Here is a 20,254-nt window from a genome sequence, read left to right on the forward strand (position 1 = left end):
ATCCTCTCTCCTCAACAGCTCGGAGAGAATCACACAGTGAAAAACAGGAAACCAGTGTACGTCACATCCAGCCTCCCTTTCCCGTGAGAAACTCCAACAGTACAGACTGTGGAATGTAAACACCTGTCTCGTGACAAGCCCTTTCGCTGCACAGTGAAGGAAAGCAGAAACCAACATCCTCCCCCTTTCTGTGAACATCACTGGGCAGCGTGTTCGTACAATATCAGTACAAACCCAACTTCTGCACATAGGTACAGTGTTGATCCCTTGATATAATCTTGGACAATACATCAGCAGGAATTTCATTACCTGGCATATAGGACACCGTTACGAGTCCCTTCTGAATACATTCCCTAGCATGCTGCAACTTTAATTGCAAGTGCTTTGTGCTTTGCTTACAACCTTCAGACTTCAGCAAAGCCAAACATGCTTTGTTGTCCTGGTAAACCTGGATTGGACATTTGACAGGAATTTTCATATCTTTGCACAATTGTACTAACCATTCACAATCCTTAAGTGAATAAGACAGTGCATTCAGTTCAGCTTCACAAGTACTTAAGCTAACTGTTGTTTGCTTCTTGCATGACCAATCAAACAGACCCTGATTGTACATGTAGCAAACTCCAGACGTACTTTTCCTGTCTGTAGTGTCACTTCCAAAACTTGCATCTGCAAATATCTCAAGACCACCAGACTTCTGATTGTTAAGTCTCAGTCTGTAATGCATAGTGCCTTTCAAATACCGCGCTATGCGTTTCAGAGCTTTCCAATCCTTGACACTAGGATTGTTGACTTGTCTGCTTAGCAAATTACAGCTAACAGCAATGTCTGGTCTTGAACATCTGGCAATGAAGTTTAGCTTGCCTAGCACACTTCTGTACAGTGTAGTGTCAGAAAATGCTTCTTCAGTGTCATCTACCTGATAACCTGTTGTCATCGGTGTGTCTACAGGGTTAGCATCCATCAGGTTTAGTTTGCTTAACACATCAGCAATTTTCCGTGACTGGTGTACTAGAATGTTACCATCTTGATCTCTCTCTATTTCCAGAGATAGGTAGTTGTTTACCTCACCAAGATCTTTCATGTCAAAGTGCTCTTTCAGTTGAGCTAGGGCGTTATTGTACATTGCGACATCTTTCCAAAAGAATAATAAATCATCAACATAAAACAAACAGTACAGTTTCTTTTGCCCCTCCTCTTTGACAAATACACATGGATCAGCTTTCCCTTGTTGAAAACCTAGAGAAAACAATACTTCAGTGAGTTTTGTGTGCCAACACCGTGCACTTTGTTTGAGACCATAAAGGGATTTCTTCAGAGCACAAACAAATCCCTGTTTTACCTGTACGCCATCAGGTGGAAGCATATAAAGTGATTCATCCAGAGATCCGTACAGAAAAGCTGTATTAATATCATGGTGACTAATGTGTAGATTTTCCTCTGCAGCTAGCTTGAGCATAAGCCTAATGCTCTCATATCTCACTGTGGGTGAGTAGGTCTCGTGATAGTCTTCACCTGGTACCTGTGCAAAACCTCTGGCTACCAATCTGGCTTTGTGTCTGACTATCTTGCCATTTTGATCTGTCTTCGCTTTGAAGACCCATTTGCTTCCAAGCAGTTTCATTCCTGGAACTACTGGAACTAGTTCCCATGTTTTGTTCCTTTCTAAGGAATCAAGCTCAGCCTTCATGGCATTTAACCATGGCTCAGCTTCCTTTGAATCCAAATCCTGGATTTCTTGGAAACTTGAAGGTTCAAATACCTTCTTGGAGCTTTTAACAGCTGTTACTGCTATCGTAGCAAACTCATCAGCAAATCTCTTTGGAGGTTTGCCTTTTGTGGCTCTCTGTGACCTACGAATTAGCCTTAAGTCTTCAACACTCTCCTCTTCCTTCTTAGGAGAAAAGCGACCTATTGTGAACAATGGTTCCTCCAATTCTTGATCAGAGCTTTCAGAGGGTCGCATAGAGGCTTTCACACTCTTGAAATCCTCTGAATCACCCGATTCAGTTTCAGATTCAGACTCAGAACCTTCATCAGTGGGTTGTTGTGGTTGCTTTTGACTATCCTCAGTCTCATCACTGTCATCAGGATAACATTGGAAAATTCCCACATTCTCCCCCCACTTTGCATTGTACTCAACACTTCTCGTGAGCTTAATTGTCTTAGAGTCAGTCATCATTATTCTGTAAGATCCTTTCTGATAACCTAGAAAGATACCATGCAATCCACGCTTGTCTAACTTGGAGTTTTGTGGCAAGTGAACCCACATGTCCGAACCAAAAATCTTCATGTGTTTGATGTATGGCTTCTTGCCAAACATCTTCTCATAGGGGGTACAACCAATCGCTGAAGATAACCTGCGATTGTAACTGTAAACAAAACACGAGAGAGCTTCGGCCCAATAACTCTCTGGAAGATTGGCATCATGCAGCAAGGTTTTTAACCCTTGAAGCAATGTCTGATTTGCCCGTTCCGCAAGCCCATTCTGCCATGGCGAGCGAGGACTAGACAAATCGTGTTGAATTCCTTTCTCAGTCAGAAAAGCTTCAAACTGCTGAGAAGTGAACTCTCCCCCGCGATCACTGAAAAGAGTCTTTATCTTCTTACCATGCACATTTTCCAACCAAGCACAGAATTCCTTGAACCTAGGAAAAGCCTCTGATTTCTGCTTGAGATTGTACACAAAAATATATCTAGAAAATGCATCAATGAGAACCATGAAGTACCTATTTCCACCCAAAGAGGGTGCTAGTGGTCCAACCAAATCTGCATGAACAACCTGGTATGGTTCTGTAGCTTGCCTACTAGACACCTTACCTTTCGCAGCCATTTTCACATTGTTTGCTGCACATGCTTTGCACTTCATGTGGTACCTGCAGGGTTTAATAGTCATACCTTCAACCAAGGCAGGCATTTTAGATACTGCCTCAAAATGCAAATGACCAAATTTTCTATGAAAATCATGAATACATTCTGCATGCAAACTTTTGTTAGAACCTGCAATGCAACAAGTGTCATCCTTTTCAACATCATCATAATACAAAACAAACAAACGATCAACATATTCAGCATGCAATACATAATCATTTTTCTTTGTGATGATGCACTTCTTGTTCTTGAAGGACACGTCAATGTTCCGCTCATTCAGCTGTCCAACACTGAGCAGATTATGTTTGGCGTCTGGCACGTAAAGCACATTCTGTATCGATAAGTCCAAACTGTGAAGAACAACAGTTCCGTAGCCTTTACTGGGAATAGTGTGGTCATCCGCCTGGTGAATCGCACCTTCCTGCGGTGTAAAAGACACAAACAGTCTCTTATCGTTGCACATGTGGTGAGTTGCTGCAGAATCAACAACGAAGAAAGATCTAGACGTCTTCTGGACCTCTGCAACCTTTGGAGTGAAGCGTGAAACCATAGCCTTGTGCTGCGTTGTCCTGGACACCGGACCTTTGCCTTTGCCTTGGCCTTTTCCACGCGATGAGCTTTCGCTGCGCTGCTCTGTCTTGGCCCTGGGATATCTGCATTCCCTCTTCATATGGCCTAGACGTCCACACAAGTAGCATTTCACTGCCTTCAAAGCTTTGGCGCCATCTGGTGGTTCCACTGCACTAAGGGATGACGTCTGTGAAGACTCCCCCTTGCCCATGCAGCTAGCACCCCAGCGATCCGCTTCATTTAATATCACGGCAGTTACATAGTCCACTGTCAGCTGAGCGGTTGGCTGTACAGCAATCTGGGTTGCAACAGACTCCCAACCTGAACCCAAAGATTGTAGTACCATGAAAGAATACACAGCCTCTGGAAAGTTGAGTCCTCTCTGTTGCAGCTCATGTCTCAGATTTTGCATCTCCATCAGATGTAAACGCACATCTCCACCTTCAGCAAGAGCCATATTATGCAGCTTGTTAAAGTAAAACATAGTAGATCCAGCTTCTGTCCTTAAGTGAGCCTCTCTCAAAGCGTCCCAAATTTCTCTGGCTGAGGTCTTATCACGCAATAGACAGAGCTCTTCTGGGGATACTATCAATGTAAGCGTTCCCCTAGCTTTCGAATCCTTAGCTTCCCATGCATCTGTAACTGGAACTGGGGGGGTTTCTGTAATCACCTCAAACAAACCCTCTTTCCGCAGAATTGCCTCTGCATATAGAACCCAGTTTGCATAGTTCTTCATGTTGAGCTTAGGAATCCTACAAGCAACCTGAAGGGCCATCATGACTCTGGCATTAGCCTTCAGCGTCATATATGCTGCTTTAAATCTTGCTGCGTCACTGCTGCAGCTGCTTTATTCCAAAAGCGCACTTAAAAGTTACTTTCGATTTCCCCAGCATAGTAACTTGAGCCTGGGAGCCTTTTGCCTATTCCCGGCAAAACGGCTTTAAAAGTTCAAAGACCAGCCATAAAACAATTAACTAGAAGCTGGCAGGCTGCCCGGAGCAGTAGCACATACCTCATCAATCACTTTTACGCGCAGAGCAGATACCGTTCCGATCTGTCCCTCTGCTTTCCGATCCTTTGCCGGCACTCCGATTCGACTTCTGGGCCCATAACCACGTGTTAGTTTAAAGCAGAGTCCCTTGGCCAGCGGAAGGATGAGGAGTACGTGCTGCATACTCTATATTGCTTTTATTTACAGTTCAAAGCTGGTATATTACAGAAAGACATCTTGCCTCTGCCGGAGCAGAAAAAAATGCATCCTCTCTCCTCAACAGCTCGGAGAGAATCACACAGTGAAAAACAGGAAACCAGTGTACGTCACATCCAGCCTCCCTTTCCCGTGAGAAACTCCAACAGTACAGACTGTGGAATGTAAACACCTGTCTCGTGACAAGCCCTTTCGCTGCACAGTGAAGGAAAGCAGAAACCAACAGGGAGAGACTCGTTTTCTTTCACAGGCGAGATTCTGTGCCCCACAACTTGACACTTGTCTCCTGAGGGAAAGAGATGAAGGGTTGGACTACACTGTGTGTGCATATATATAGGTTTAGGGAATGTCCCAAGGGAAATTATTGTAGAGGTGCTGCTGCTCCAGCTAACATCACATCACCACCTATCTCACCCCATCTCCTATCTGTCTTTCGTGTGCTGGGGCTTCCAATATGATTTGAACTCTCCCTCCCCTTCTACTGTTTAGAATTCAGCTTTGGGGCTTTCTGGAATGCTTAGAAGGCAGCCTGGCCACAAGCCCCACTAAGCTTAATGGAATTTACTTCAGAGTAAACATGCACTGGATTGTGATGTAATGTGGATAGGGGAGGGAAGAAATGAAAACAGAAATGGTGCTTTGAAGCCAAGGCAGGGAGGAGAGAATCCCTCAAATGGCTGCTTATGGGGAGGAAACCTAAGATAAATTTGTCAATAGGGGGATCATCATATACATTAAATAACTTATCAAGTTGGCTGTTCAGCAGAGGTATTTGTCTTGCTCTTAAAACATTTTTAGGAGCCCCATGCTCACGTGCACAGGCATAACTTGTAAAATTTTAACAACAGGCTTTTAAACTTTTATTTTATTTTAAAAATAACTAAAGTGAAAGCTAGTCCTCATGGAGAACAGCCTCTTTAACTTTCCTCCAGATGTTCATCTCCACTCTGTGCCCTGGCTGTGTAAGGAAGGCAAGTCGGTGTGGGGAAAGGTTCCTGTCTCCATACAGACTTAGCAGTGGTGTCATCTTCAGTGACATGTCTAATGGTAGCAGCTGAGCATGGAGAGTAGTTCAACTTTTCAGTCACTGTTCTCTAGCATCTCAAGCTTGAAGGACAAACAAATAAACCACACTTAAACTGTAATGCTAAATCATAGTTAAGGTCAGTAAGCTATGGCTTATTTTTGCTAACAAATCAGTAGGCCTAGTATGCACATAATGTGAAACCACAGTTTATCAATTTAAGGTTTATTTAAACCATAGTTTAGTGTTATGTACGAACCAGACCAATGTGAAGAACCAATGAGTTGACAGAAATATAGGACTCCTAAGCAACAATCACTTGTTTGAAATGCCCAACCCTCCTAGTTCCCATGTAACTTTCCAGATACACCATTCCAAGACAGATGACCTTCAGACTATTAATTAGATAAATATCTCAGTGTTAAGATAATTTTCACTGTTCTGTCTTTCCTACATTTTTATTTTAGGTTATGTTGAACAGCCTTGTATGGTACCTTGTCCATTTGATTGCAAATTAAGTGACTGGTCTAGTTGGGCCCCTTGCAGTTCGTCTTGTGGAACAGGAGTGAAAATCCGGTCCAAGTGGCTTAAGGAGAAGCCTTACAATGGAGGACGTCCTTGTCCAAAACTGGATCCTAAGAATCAGGTGAGGTATATCAAGAAACCAGTAGAACACTTTTACAGTGTATCAGATACATTTAGGGAATTATCTGGATGATATAAACAAGACAGCTTCCCTTTAGTAAATATTCTCCCTCACCTGGTCATACTTTTTCCTAGGAATATATATTGATACAGCCTTTCATGTTTATTTCAGAGTTCCTTCCTTATTCTCAAAAACACTCCAGTCTCTTTGGCATTGTGAGTAAATATTTATACCATGTTTCCGCTGTATCTCACAAATCACTAATAACAGAGTGCAATCAGCGAGACTCACTTAAAATAGTTGTGAAGATTGATTCTTTGAACCTATTCTTCATTATTTCCCTCCCCCCAACAAATTCAATTCCACTCTGTTCTAATAAGTTTCTATCTGAGAATTACAAGGTAATTTTCTAGTGTATACTCTTATTAGGAGAAGACACAGATATAAATGAGAATATTCAGATGGATAATTAGGAGTAAAATATTTTTTCAATTAATGTTGCAATTTAATGTAATAAAGGAACTTGGCAGTTAATGCAGGCAGGATAATATATGGGCTCATACAATTAAAAATGTTTAATGCTTTTAAAGTCTATTGAAAGAAACTCAGTATCCTACTCTTTGTGCTGGTTATTTCTAAAGAAGATGTGTTAGTATTTCCTTCATTTCATCTTTTCTGATTCTAATACAAGCATACTCAGGAAAGTCACTTGCGGAACTTTGACTATAGCGTGCAGGTTATCTTAACATTAAAAAAGCAAAGAAAGTGATCTAATATTACAGTCCTACAGATGCTGGAAATAAGCAGCATGGAACACATTGTGACTTACTACTGCACTGTGTTCATTCTGCCTCTGGTCATGGTTTCGCTTTGGTAATGCTTCGCATAAAATAAGAGCTGCTTGCATGGAATGCACTTTTACACAACCTATTTAAAAGCAAGATGCAATTCAAATAGCCTTTATTTCTTAGGCTTGGTTCATGCTGCACCCTGGCAGGTAGTTATGATGAAGAATCCTACTTATTGGAAATCAAGCTGAATACCCTGGGTTAGGGGCTTTAACTCTGATATTTTCCACACAATAGTTTGTATACACAACAGGGTGCTGGAGTGAACCTGAAGCTTGTGACCTCCCCCCACCATGCAGAGAACTGTTGGTGTGAATTATGCGCATACGTTCTGGTCACACAATTTGTCCATTGTGGAAGAGGTGCAGGCAGATCATAAAAGCAAGGCCTTGTTCTTTATGCACATACTTTGAACCCTGGTTCATCACAGAAATTTGGGGGAAGGTATGTCAATTTCGAGGCTCACTTTAGCATTCAGTTTTATATCCAATGCTACTCCTCCTCAGAGCAGACCCATTGAAGTTAATGGTCCTAACTAATTTAGGTTTGTTAGTTTCAACATGTCTTCTTCTTCTTTGGCAATCACTCGTAGACAAGTAAGATTGTCTTCGATGAACACAGTCTTAACAGTGCCCATAGGTGACCGTGGAGGCCAATTCTGGAACCACATGTCCTTCCACAATGGGGACATAGATTTCCGGGCAGGAGTTAATCATGGTGAGGGTTTGCCAAACGTGCCTTCCTCTTAGCACATATCTCCCTTTCATCCTGTTCTCCACCTGGAGCGCTCGCAGGCCAATGTTTCCTGATTGTCGGTGTTTATACTACATTTTTTTAGATTTGCCTTGAGACAGTCTTTAAACCTCTTTTGTTGACCACCAGCATTACATTACGCTTTCCATTTTTAAGTTCGGAAGAGCTTTGGAAGACAATAATTAGGCATCCGAACAACATGACCAGTCCAACGAAGTTGATGTTGAAGAATTATTGCTTCAACACTGGTGATCTTTGCTTCTTCTAGTACACTGACATTAGTTTGCCTGTCTTCCCAAGTGATACGTAATTTTTTTCGGAGACACCATTGATGGAATCTTTTGAGGAGATGGTGTTTACACGTGGACCATGTTTCACAAGCATATAGTAAGATTGGTAGTACAATACCAACCTTCAGCGAAGCACAGTTTAGGCAACTGTCCAGGCAACTCTAGCAGTCTAAATGCTGAGCTAAATGATCAGCCAAGCTAGAAAACTAGCTTTCAGTCTCTGTGGCAAGCGAACAGGACAGGAACACTACTCTCTGCCACCTAAAGTGAGGGAAGAGACATTGTCACACCTCCACCTTTTCTTTCTCCCCTTTGCCACGTCTGGTCTCCCTCTTCTTCCCCTCCCAGCTGCTGCTTCTGTCACTGCTGCACCTCAACCCTCATCCTGGCCCACTTATATTTGTTTGGGTTTGCCTCTGCAGTGGCCACAATGCCAATGGGCTTTCCTCCTCTATTCTGTCTTGGTTCACTTTGAGAAAGGACTAAGGGAGAAGGCCATTCCTAACACCAGGCATTCCTGGCAAGGTAGCTAGGTGACCTCTTCTTGGGCACAGCACCTAGAAGCTTTGTTTAAAGTTAGATAAACTTGTAAAGTTACTTGAAAGTAACTTTAATGTTTTGCCGAACCTGCTGCTCACATCTTTTCTCAGAGCATGCCAGGATGGGGAGGGGGGAATGGTGTTAGTCCTGCAGACACCTCTCATCCATGCAAAGATTCTGTAGGTCCACCTGGACTGGCAGCAAGACAAGAGCAGTGTCCCAGAGGATACCAATTCCTCCCAAACACACATGCTTGCTGCCTGAAACAATGGTGTGAAATTGCTTTGTGATTGGACCACCCCTGCAAGTGAATATAATATGAGGTACGGTCAACACATTTTATTCAAACCCTGCTTTGAAAAGCTGGATTCAAATTGGCCTTAATGTTATTTGCAATCTTTCCATTTTCTACAGCTAGGTTTAGACAAAGTTTTGAAGTTTCTTATTGCTTTCTTACATATTAACATACATAAGCAATAGTGTAATAGAAACAGAGCCCAAGGAAATATGATGATTCTCAATAAGATAAATAATGCCCATATCTCAGTCCTTTCCCTCATAAATCTGGGAGATCACCTAACAGGTAAAATGAAATTCCACTGTAAATAATGCACAGATGATAAGCTTGAGGAAGATATAGTAAGGCACATCATCCACAAACATGGCAGAATATTTATGTCAAAATTCAAACACATTTTTTTGGTCAGCTTTCTAATTTCAAAATTGGTTTAGCACCTCTTTGAATTGAATTCTTAAATTTAATGGTAGATAAACTTCATGGGAAACTATGAGATAGACACAATAGTGTTCTGTATGTCTTCATCTAGACCAATGAGACACATGAAGATTTATTTCTGTTTTGGAATCGTGGCTGTGGATAGCAAATTCTGATATTTTCCAGATTGCCATTAGATTCTATTGCTACCCGAAGAGTAGGAAACACAATAGCATAATGAATACCATTTCTTATTTTCTGTCAGGATGCACATATTGGCTTTGAAGTGCAACAGAGGAATAATGTTGACAACTGGATTTTATAAATTGAGTTGATACTTATATTGTGCACTCCTTTAGAAAGCTGAGAGCAGCTTATATGAAGATGCTAGTGATCTTCACCCAGACACTGATCAACTCCACACTTCCTTAGCTTCACCTTTCCTTCAGAGATAGGTACTTTTAGACCAGGGTAGCTAAAGCCAGGTTGTGCAGGTCTTGGACTCCAGCTCCCATCAGTCTTGGCCACTGGCTGGGCAGGCTGGGGCTGATGGGAGTTGGAATCCCTTTGGAAGGCAGCACATTAGCTACCGCATCCTGATCCATTCACATTCATCAAGAATGTATACATAGATAGAGTGTTCTACTATACTTTAAGTCTATTAACTCTAGTACTATCCTCAACAGGGATAGTGGTCTAAACTACAGAGCCTACGGCTTGCCGATCAGAAGTTCGGTGGTTTGAATCCCCACGACAGGGTGAGCTCCCGTTGCTCGGTCCCTGCTCCTGCCAGCCTAGCAGTTTGAAAGCACGACAAGTGCAAGTAGATAAATAGGTACCGCTCCGGCGGGAAGGTAAACACCATTTCCGTGAGTTTCTCTGGTTTGCCAGAAGCGGCTTAGTCATACTAGCCACATGACTCAGAAGCTGTACACCAGCTCCCTCAGCCAGTAAAAACAAGATGAGCACCGCAACCCCAGAGTCGTCCGTGACTGGACCTAATGGTCAGGGGTCCCTTTACCTATACCTTTAATATTGAGACCTTTCACTGCCTTTTCTTGTTCTGCATACCTGAGCTTTTGGAATGTCACTAAAGGTTTTCAGTGCACTGAACTTTCTCTCTAGTTAAAATCATTTGTGGGTGTGGCAAGGTGAGAGAAGAACCCTCATTTATTTCTCCAGCATTCTTCTGACTTCAGTTAAGGACAGGTGATGACATGCATAAGACATCTATTGTCCACTGTGTTGAAAATGCAGGGCCTTTGTATTTTCTCAAACAGGAGGGGGAAAGCCTGCATATGCTGCAGTGTGCCTTGAGCATTTTACTGCACAGAAGGGACAAAGAAGCCCTCCTGGATTGGGGCCCACACATCCTATTTCTATGTGTAAGGGAACTGTTCAAGGTCTGCTTACCCTGATACTACAGGGATGGCTGTCTGTAACTGAGAGGGTGTGGGGGACCTAAACCCTTTTTTTGCCAGAATCTAGACTATAATAGGTTAAAAAAAAATCATCTGATTGACAATTTGTTTATTAATTGCTTTCCTTACTAAAGTGGCCCACAGTGACTTACAAAAATAGTATAAACACTAAAACTAAACGTCACACATTTTTCATAAAATCGAAGGTTAGAAACTGGGCAGCTGATCAGAGTTGTGTCCCTGTTTATGTCATAGCTCCCCAGAACATATTCATTCTTTTCAAGGTTGCCCACACAGTGCAAATAGCTGTGAAACATATCTCATCCCTATCCATAACACTATAATATACTTACGGTGCAATCTTATGCATGCCGATTCCAAAGTTCAATGAGTCCCAGGTAAGTGTCTTTAGGATTCCAGCCTTAATGAATTTCAAACATTGTACAGATACACACATATAGGCATAAAATTATGTTATAATTTGATCTCATAAGTCCTCTCCGAAGGATATGTCACTTGCTGTTGTTTCTAGGCCTAGATTGCGGTAAATACAGCACCTGACAAATGCCTCCTCAGTCATATATTACTTTGGGATGCTATTCACAGGCAGATTAGTTTTTTATTTGTTTTATTTGATGTTTTCCCACCAGCTAATAACAGTTACTAAATCTGGACAGCAAACAGAGGATTTATATAATTTGGAACGCGTAGCTAGAGGAAGTAAACATCGGATAATGGTTACTTCAACAGCAAGAAGACCAATAGGCATTCATTAGAAAAACCTAATGGAAGAATTAGCTATAATTCAGAGCATCTCAGTGGGAAAGTCTGAAAACTGTGTATACAAAAGCAGGTATTAAGACAACCAGTCTGCAAATAAGCCAAAGAAAATTGGCTTCATAAGACTGTATTGCGTGCAATTTTGAAGAAAATGAATTTACTAGAAAATATTATGCCATTTCAAAAGAATAATCACAACAGTTAAGGATTGGTGTATGAGTGTATGTGCATCTCTGCTTGTTTCATTGTGTGTGTATATATAGGTACAGAAGGACATGTGATAGACAATCAACAGTGCAAACATAGCATAGTTTTGCCTAGAATCCTGAGATTCTTGGCTTCATTTTAATGACAAAGCAAAGTTGGAAGATCTGGAAAAAACATTGGCAGTCCTGAGTAAAATCTTACTAACCAGAGTAACTTCTTACCATGCCAGAGCAAATTGTGCCATCAAGCCAAATGCAGCCCACCAACCATTTATTTTTGTGGTCCACCAGGACTTGCACACTGTTCTGTTTGCAGTCCCAGAGAGATGGCAAAAACAGAAGGTCCCTGATAAGGTGGACCACAGGCATACTAGTTCTGCCCCCCTCAAATAAACGCTTTTATGACTTTCAGGCTTTGAGTGGTTTTCAACTAAGTTTTAGTCAGAGTAGATCCATTGAAATCTGAGCACATGACTAGGTTAGGTCAACTAACATTAGTCTCTGATGTGTCAGAAGGTAAGTTCTTATTACCTGTGATCTAACACATCAGTATTGTGGTTTGTGAAAGGCTTTTCCCAAAGCAGCAGGATTAGCTTACTTGGCTTAACTGAAAAGCTTAGTTATGATGCTTGTATTTTGTCTTGCCAAATATTAGTTCACACAGCTAGGCAGGCAATTGCAAGTCTTTTTTTGTGTTTACATATATATTACATTTTGTGTGTGTGTGTGTGTGTGTGTGTGTGTGATATTTTCATGCAGAATGTTGAAGATTGTTAGTTGCCTTGAGTATCTTAGTAGTTATTGCTCAATTTGTGACCATGCATACAGCGCTGGCCCCCGGCCTCTTAAGTGAGATGGGCGCACAACCCTAGAGTCTGTCAAGACTGGCCCGTATGGGCAGGGGTACCTTTACCTTTATATGTTACCATATTCAAGTTTGATGCTATTTTTTCCTCTCTTTTTCCTTTATATTTTAAATGTTAACATCTTATTTTTGGCTGATGTGTAACTGATCACCTTGCTTCAAAATTTCAAAAGAAATAGGCTGCTGTTTGCAGGTATCTCAAGGACAATTCATTGTGGAACGTGTTCCACTGCAGGGTTTCTGGCACTCCATTCAACCATGAACACTTTGGAAGCATCTCCACCATCAAAAGAGAGCTAAGCCCCACTGCACACACTCAGTCTCTTGCAGGCTCTTGCATTTGGAACATGGCCTAGATCTCTCAAATGTATTGTAGGATAATATGCACACAGTGGGCTGTAGATGCTTACCTCCTTGAGATTCTGCCAAGCTGCCTGTCTGTGCAGATACGTACTTTCATAGTGCAATAAATAACAATATAACATTGTAATTCTTGAGGCTGGCATAACTATTTTGATCAGACTTTGCACAGCTTGTGACCATGTAGCTCAATCAGTCATGCAGCCTCTCAGGGTCTCAGTAAGCCCCACAGTCTCTGGAGTAATACTAGGGCAGGCAGCAAAATTAAGAGCCTTAATGAGGTGCCAGGTAGGCTGCCATATGCTGTCAATGGGCTGCATTCAACTTAATGGGTCTCTTAGCCACACAGACTTGATTTAGCTATATGCTTGATTTAGCTGCCTTGTTGTTGTTTAGTTGTTTAGTCGTGTCCGACTCTTCGAGACCCCATGGACCAGAGCACGCCAGGCACTTCTGTCTTCCACTGCCTCCCGCAGTTTGGTCAAACTCATGCTGGTAGCTTCGAGAACACTGTCCAACCATCTCATCCCCTGCCGTCACCTTCTCCTTGTGCCCTCCATCTTTCCCAACATCAGGGTCTTTTCCAGGGAGTCTTCTCTTCTCATGAGGTGGCCAAAGTATTGGAGCCTCAGCTTCAGGATCTGTCCTTCCAGTGAGCACTCAGGGCTGATTTCCTTAAGAATGGATAGATTTGATCTTCTTGCAGTCCATGGGGCTCTCAAGAAGCTGCCTTATAATGAATCAAATGGTTGTTTCACTAGTGCAGCTCTCCAGTCTCTCTGGCTAAGACCTTTCACAAGTTGCAGTCATTTAAGTGGAGATGGCAGGGTCTGAAGCTAGGGCCAGATGCATGCACACTGCCACTGACCTAGATTAGCACCTATTAATTCACATTATGCTAGTTATCTAATTTAATGTCATATTGGACTCAAGTGTAAATCATTGTAGCAGAGTATCTTAAAATGTTTTCCCTTAGTGTGCTTATTTTAATGAGAAAACACGAGCCTTAAACCATTTCATAATTAAACAAATCCCAAATCTTCTGAAATCTCTTCTGTTCTGTCCCAGATAGCTATACTGATGGAGGACCAAGGAGGACACTGTTATGGCCTCCTGAAACATAATTGTATTCACCCAGCAGGTGGTGCATTAGCTTGAAATACCTTGGCCATAATGCTATAATCAATAACCTATGTGGATTTTGTAATAAACTGTTAAATGAGCTTGAGTAGATAACAAAATAGAGATTTGGGCAGATGGTATTAATGGGAATAACAAGTAAAAGTTCTTTTGCAATTACATGGTCTAAAGTCGGTGAAAACTGTTTCTTCAATTAACACTTCCAATCAACCTCATATTAAATTCAGTTAATTAAAACTTTTAGTAATCCTCACACAAAAGAGGTTAGCACCATAGCTCAAAGACACAAAACTGGATGTTCTATGAGGGATAAGAAATGATATTATTATGGGGGAGTACAGGACCCTTAAACAATTAAACGGTACTTTGTTATTTTTTGTATGTCACTTTAACAAAAGTGTATAGACTTGTTCTTTCAATGTTTGAATTGTCATTTATTGGTATCTTCGATGTCCCCGAGGAAGACACACCTTTGAGATGTCTCTATTGATGCACATAATTTGTTTAGGCATGTCAAATTGACAGTGTTGCCAGAGACCATCAGTTTCCAATATAGTGCAATGTGTAATGGAGGCAGGAGATTCCCCTTTCCCTTTTAAAGGAATTGCTATACCTTTTCTCCCAATGTATACTATTTCCATTTCATTATCTAATTTATTTACATTTTTTCAGATTGTTTTAAAACTCCTTGCAGTGCTTTGCCTAAATCACAACAGTTTTGGTTACCTTTGCTAAAGGCAAAAGCAAAAAACAAATTGTGATACTTCACTGTATCCTCCTTATCAAAAAGAACACCTTTCATTTGCAAGATTTACCAAAAAAAAGTCATCTATGCACTTACCTCTTTAATTGTGATTGGGTGAGAGAACAAACAGGCAGAACAAATGAAGGATATAGCATAACCAATGTATTACATTGACATATTTGTTATATAGACTATAAAGAGGACTGATTCCTCCTCCCAGTAGTTACCTGGGGCTGCCCTATAACCAGGATGGGGAACCAGTGTAGGATTCATTTGCCATCAACCCAAGCCAACATGGCTGATAGGAGCTGTAGTCCAAAAGTATCTGGAGGGCCAAAGGTCCCTCACCTGCATTTTATAATGCAAAATTTGGACATTGTTATTTAGGAAATGCCATAGCTGCATGAAACCATCAACATCCTGATCCAGCAAGGGAGATTACCATATGAAAATTGGGCTTTGCCCAGATAGCCAATGTACATGTGGATCTGAACATCTTTGTTCAGGCCTACTGAACCGTTTGGGTGCTATTGCTGAAGTGCATTCCTATTGAGAGCCACAAATTGACCACAGCACCTGTGTGCCTGCTCTGTCTGCTGTCCAAGTACTAATAGTTGATGGACAACTTCAAAGCCCCTGCTCTACCTTTCTCATGCTTCTTTGCCTTTAGACTGGACTTAGCCTGGATTCCTTCTGGCAGAAATTCAAATCAAGGGTTGTCCTCTGTAAAGTTGTACATATGGGCATCCTAGTTTCCTGCTTGCCTAATCCCAGTGCCAAAGTGATTACTTCTCACACCAGTTTCCCAATGGCTGAGGCAATGCTGGCATGGAAAGGGGTCGTTTTGTTAGCTCCTCTCACTTGACTTTATATTACTGTATAACCTGTACCTAGACTGTCACACTTCAGTCTAAAATTCTCTCCAGAAATCTTTATTTGTAGGGAGAAGCATTCAGCCATGTGAGTCATCCACCTATAACCTGAAGTTGTGCAGTCAAGATTCCTGTTTAGCACTTCATCTCCCACATGTGAGAAATAGATTGGTTGTCTTGTTAACTCATACCGGCAGCTTCTTAGTCTTTGTCTGCTTACTCAGAAGTAAGTGCCATGAAGTTCAGTAGAACTTCCTCCCTCATTAGTAGGTTTAGTACTGCTGTGCTAATATAAGAATGCAACAAATGCTGGTTGCCAGAAAAAAAAAAGCACAACAGATTATCACATTAGAATGCCACTTATTTAAGTGACTATTTCCGTATAAAATAATTTATTGCACAGATTGGAAAGCTTCCTTAGCATTCCAGTGACTGGCATGCATCTTTGTTCCTACTAGTACCTTGGGAATTCTTTTCCCTTTTCAGTGAAAGGTATTAGGGCACGCCCCCCCACACCTTTTGACACTTTGACAGCTTACAGATTCACACTGGAATATTGTTATCTTTTTCATGATACAATCGCCTGCAATGTCATCACAGCATAGGGTGAGCTGAGCGGGGTTGAGTTCACAATGCGCCTTCTGCAAGATGCTACTTAATGCATTTTATAAAATCCACTGATGATATATATGCCAGTGATTTCTAATGAACCTAAGTTGGTCAACATGAGTAATTGCCTTTATACCAACACCAAAACCCCCCACATTATTTCTGTTTTCATTGCAGACAGTAAAGAGGGCAATTAACTCTATATTTTTAGAATCAGGAATCTAATATTTTATATATGCAATGGTTGTTTTCAAACTGTGAATTACTTCAATTCATTTGCCATATAATAATTTTTATTTCTGACATTGATACAGTTTGACATTAAATATGCTTTTCTGGTTTCATAGCTTTTAATCTACATCCCCTTCCTGTTTATATTATTGCTGTTGGATTTGACTTCTAAAACCTAAACATTCGTAAATTGGGAGCCAATCTAAAATTGCTGCAAGACACATAGTATGCCCTCTGCTACCTATACCACTCATCATAGAATTGTAGCATTGGAAGGGACCACCCCCTACAATGTAGGTATCTTTTGCCCAATGTGTGGCATGAACCCACGACCCTGAGGTTAAAAGTCTCAGGCTCTACCACCTGAGCTATTATGTAGGTGTGGAATCATGCCCCTGAATGCCGCCCCACTTCAAAGTCTCCTTGTGTGAGCAATGCAAGCACATTAGGGAAAAGAGTCCTCAGTCCTGCTGAATATTTGCATTCCACAGAGTTCCACAGAATTCAAGTAGGTTCACCTGAGATCAGCTGGTCTTCCCTCAGTATGTTAAGGACTGCAGCAAGAAGCTGCCATCCTGCAGCTGCTTGCGGCCACAAATGTCCTAGTGATTACAATGGGAACGAGGGACACATAACTCTGAACATGACTGAAACCCTAAGAGTACAATCTAGCATATTTAAGGTTCCATTGATGAGATTTAAACGGATCTAATTGTGGACTAGATAGCACCCTCTGGGCAGCATCAATCACATAGCTTGCTCTGTTACCACCATTCGTTTCATAACTCCCTAGTGCTTTGTGGATTATTCCTTGAACGTTTTAAAGAGCTGATTTCTGGCAAAACACAAAGATGGGAGAGCAGCCTTTACCGTTTTGACAATATCAAGTAACTTAGTTTCTTATTTTCAAACCTGGATGTTTAATTAATTCTGCATAATGGTACTTATTATAAATTTAATGGAAGCTATTTTTATGGGACAGTTTAATATGCTTGTGTGCTAAATATACACAGGTGCTCGAAATGTATTTCATTTGACCCATTAAACTATCAAAGGTAGTTGTGCTTGAGTTCCATCATGAATTTGTGAGCTATAATGTTTAACTGATAGCCCCCTAGATTCCATACCCTGCTGTAACAGCCTATAACTATCTACCCAGGCAAAAAGTGAGTAGCGCACTCTATTAGTGGTTCATTTGATTGGTTTTCAGGAAGAGCCAGCCAAGACTGATTGCCAATGGCAGACACTGTGTCTGACTTTACCATCAGCCCCACAGGGGCTTAAAAGGAATGTTGCCTAAGGTGGCAGGCCTGCTACTGCCAGGGTCACCACAAGTAGGTTGACACCAAAGGAATTTGTCCTTAAGAAGTCTCTTTGAGAGACACTAGGGCGAGGACAGCACCCCTTAGTAATTTTGACTCCCTGATTGGGCTGAATTCTTGGTGAGAGGCAGGAGCAACCAGAAGTGTGTGTGTATGTGTCTGACTTAGCCTTTTGGTAACAGAGAGAACTGCTGGGGAATTATGACCTAGTATATATCCTCCAAAACATCAAAGACAAAAACCGGAATGCCATTTTCCATTTTTTTCTTACAAGAGGATGGTAGTCATTTTGGGCATTGTGATCTCACACCATTTCACACCCTATTTTTCCCCAAGTGATTTATTTGGGCACAGCATTAAAAAACATGTGTTTGGGAGGCACCGCCTGAGCTCGCAGCCCTGAAAAAAAATAGTTTTTTTGGGAGGGAGGGTTGTGGTGCGAAATTGTACGAGATCATGGTGCCCAAAATGGCCGTCATCCTCTCATGAGAAAAAACAGGATGTCCTGGTTTTTCTGGGATACTTGCAGGGTATGGTAATGAGGGCATGAAAACCATTCAAGGGCACCTATGCAGGATGCATGATTTGTGGTAATGTAATATGTGTGTTGTGTCAGGAACATTTTATTCAAGATTCTGAGATTTTGGTGTCCATGTGAATGAGTCAGGATGTGCTTGAGAGGGGAGAAGGTTGATTATGACCCTATAGAAGTGATCACAGGTAGAGTTTCTAGAGGGAGGGTGAGAGGCACAAAAGATGTCATTGCTTCATGTGATTATAAAATTGCACGTTGCACCACTGGCATATTATTGTCACCTTTTTAATGACTATAAAAAGAGGCACATATATCACTCAAGTAATTTTCTTCACTGCGGATATCCCCCCCCCCCCAGGAATTGTTTTTTGAAAATCTGGAAACCATACTGTAGATAAATATTAGCTCAGATTTAAAGAAACAAAACTTGAGATCCCTTCTACAATTGAAAATCAGCCGTCAAGTGTGGTGCAGTGCATGCCACTTGTATCGCATACTAATTTTTGCCATCCAGATGTAAGTGAAGACCTTAAAACTGCTCCTGTCACTTAGTTTGAGGGTTTCACTCTAATCACTCCTTGCAGGGGTAGCCACTTATAAGTTTTTCTATCTTAGGCTATTTCACCTTAGACTCTTCACCACTGGTTAATGATCCAGGCCAATGTGGGTAGGTGATAATTATGGATGATGCAGAAGATTGCAGAATTCCTGCTTCAGCTCTGACACAGAGTCACTGTCTGGGCAAGGGTGTCTGCTGCAGTTCCTTAATCACTGTGGGTGGACTAGTACTTAAACAGCAAATGGAGATGTAAATCTTGGATGCATTATGCTGAGTTTTTATATTTTATATGTAAAACTAGATGTCAAGGAAAGGTGTGCTGGCTTATCCTTCTCCCTGACATTTATGTGGAGACAAACATTCAATCATCTGAGCTCCTAACTACACTCTGAGTGAAATTCAAGCACAGGCTTCTCATCTATGGGCTGTTAGAACTAGGTCCATCACAGAGGAGTGAGTGGAGCAGGTGGAGGGACCAGTTTGTGTGGTGCCAGGGAGAGACTAATAAAAGTGTTGCTATATTGGCACTGAGCAGATCAAGAGCAGCTTAACATTGACAATGGGATGCAATGCTTCTGTCCTAATCCCGCTTTCTGGGCCTCATCACAAGGCCTCTGCCTTCAGATATCAGTCAGTTGCTACTTGAGCAAGTAGGAAAGGTCCTCATCAGGCCTTATCATCATTATTATTATTTACTTATTAAATTTGTATACTACCCTTCACCTGAAGATCACATGGAGGTTACAAACAATATAAGCCCTACTAATGTGTTTCTGAAGTAGAATTCTAGTTGTATCAGAGCAGCCACCACAAATAGAGCTGGCTCCCAACACTGCATTGTTTACCTATCTAATATTGCTGTCCCTACAGCCCTATTCCAGGTTTGATTCCAAATCTTGGCAATTATTAAGCGGACTTATCCCAAGTCAGACCATTGTTTGTCCAGCCAAGTACTGCTTTCTTTGACAATCAGCTGCACTCCGAGAGTCTTGTGCAAGGGTCTTTCCCATCACTTCCTACATACTTTCTTTACCACTGAACTGAGAGCAGAGAGATTAGGTAGTTGAAAATAGTCCTTGACATTATGCTGACCATTGGAAGAGCTCTGTACATTACACAGGCATGTGCTTGAGCAGATGAAGGAG

At 41.5% G+C, this 20,254-nt stretch overlaps 1 protein-coding gene across 6 annotated transcripts in view; it reads left to right on the forward strand.

The window, feature by feature from the left end:
* THSD7B (thrombospondin type 1 domain containing 7B) overlaps positions 1-20,254 on the forward strand; it is a 628,355-nt gene that overhangs the window by 539,617 nt on the left and 68,484 nt on the right. For all 6 annotated transcript variants that reach the window (XM_081199464.1, XM_081199466.1, XM_081199465.1 and 3 more), the window contains one exon: positions 6,140-6,318. In XM_081199464.1, coding sequence (XP_081055590.1) covers positions 6,140-6,318 — 179 coding nt within the window. The remainder of the gene's footprint in view (positions 1-6,139; positions 6,319-20,254) is intronic.

This window comes from Podarcis bocagei (assembly GCF_964188305.1).
Source record: "Podarcis bocagei genome assembly, chromosome: 1".
Lineage (NCBI taxonomy): Eukaryota > Metazoa > Chordata > Lepidosauria > Squamata > Lacertidae > Podarcis > Podarcis bocagei.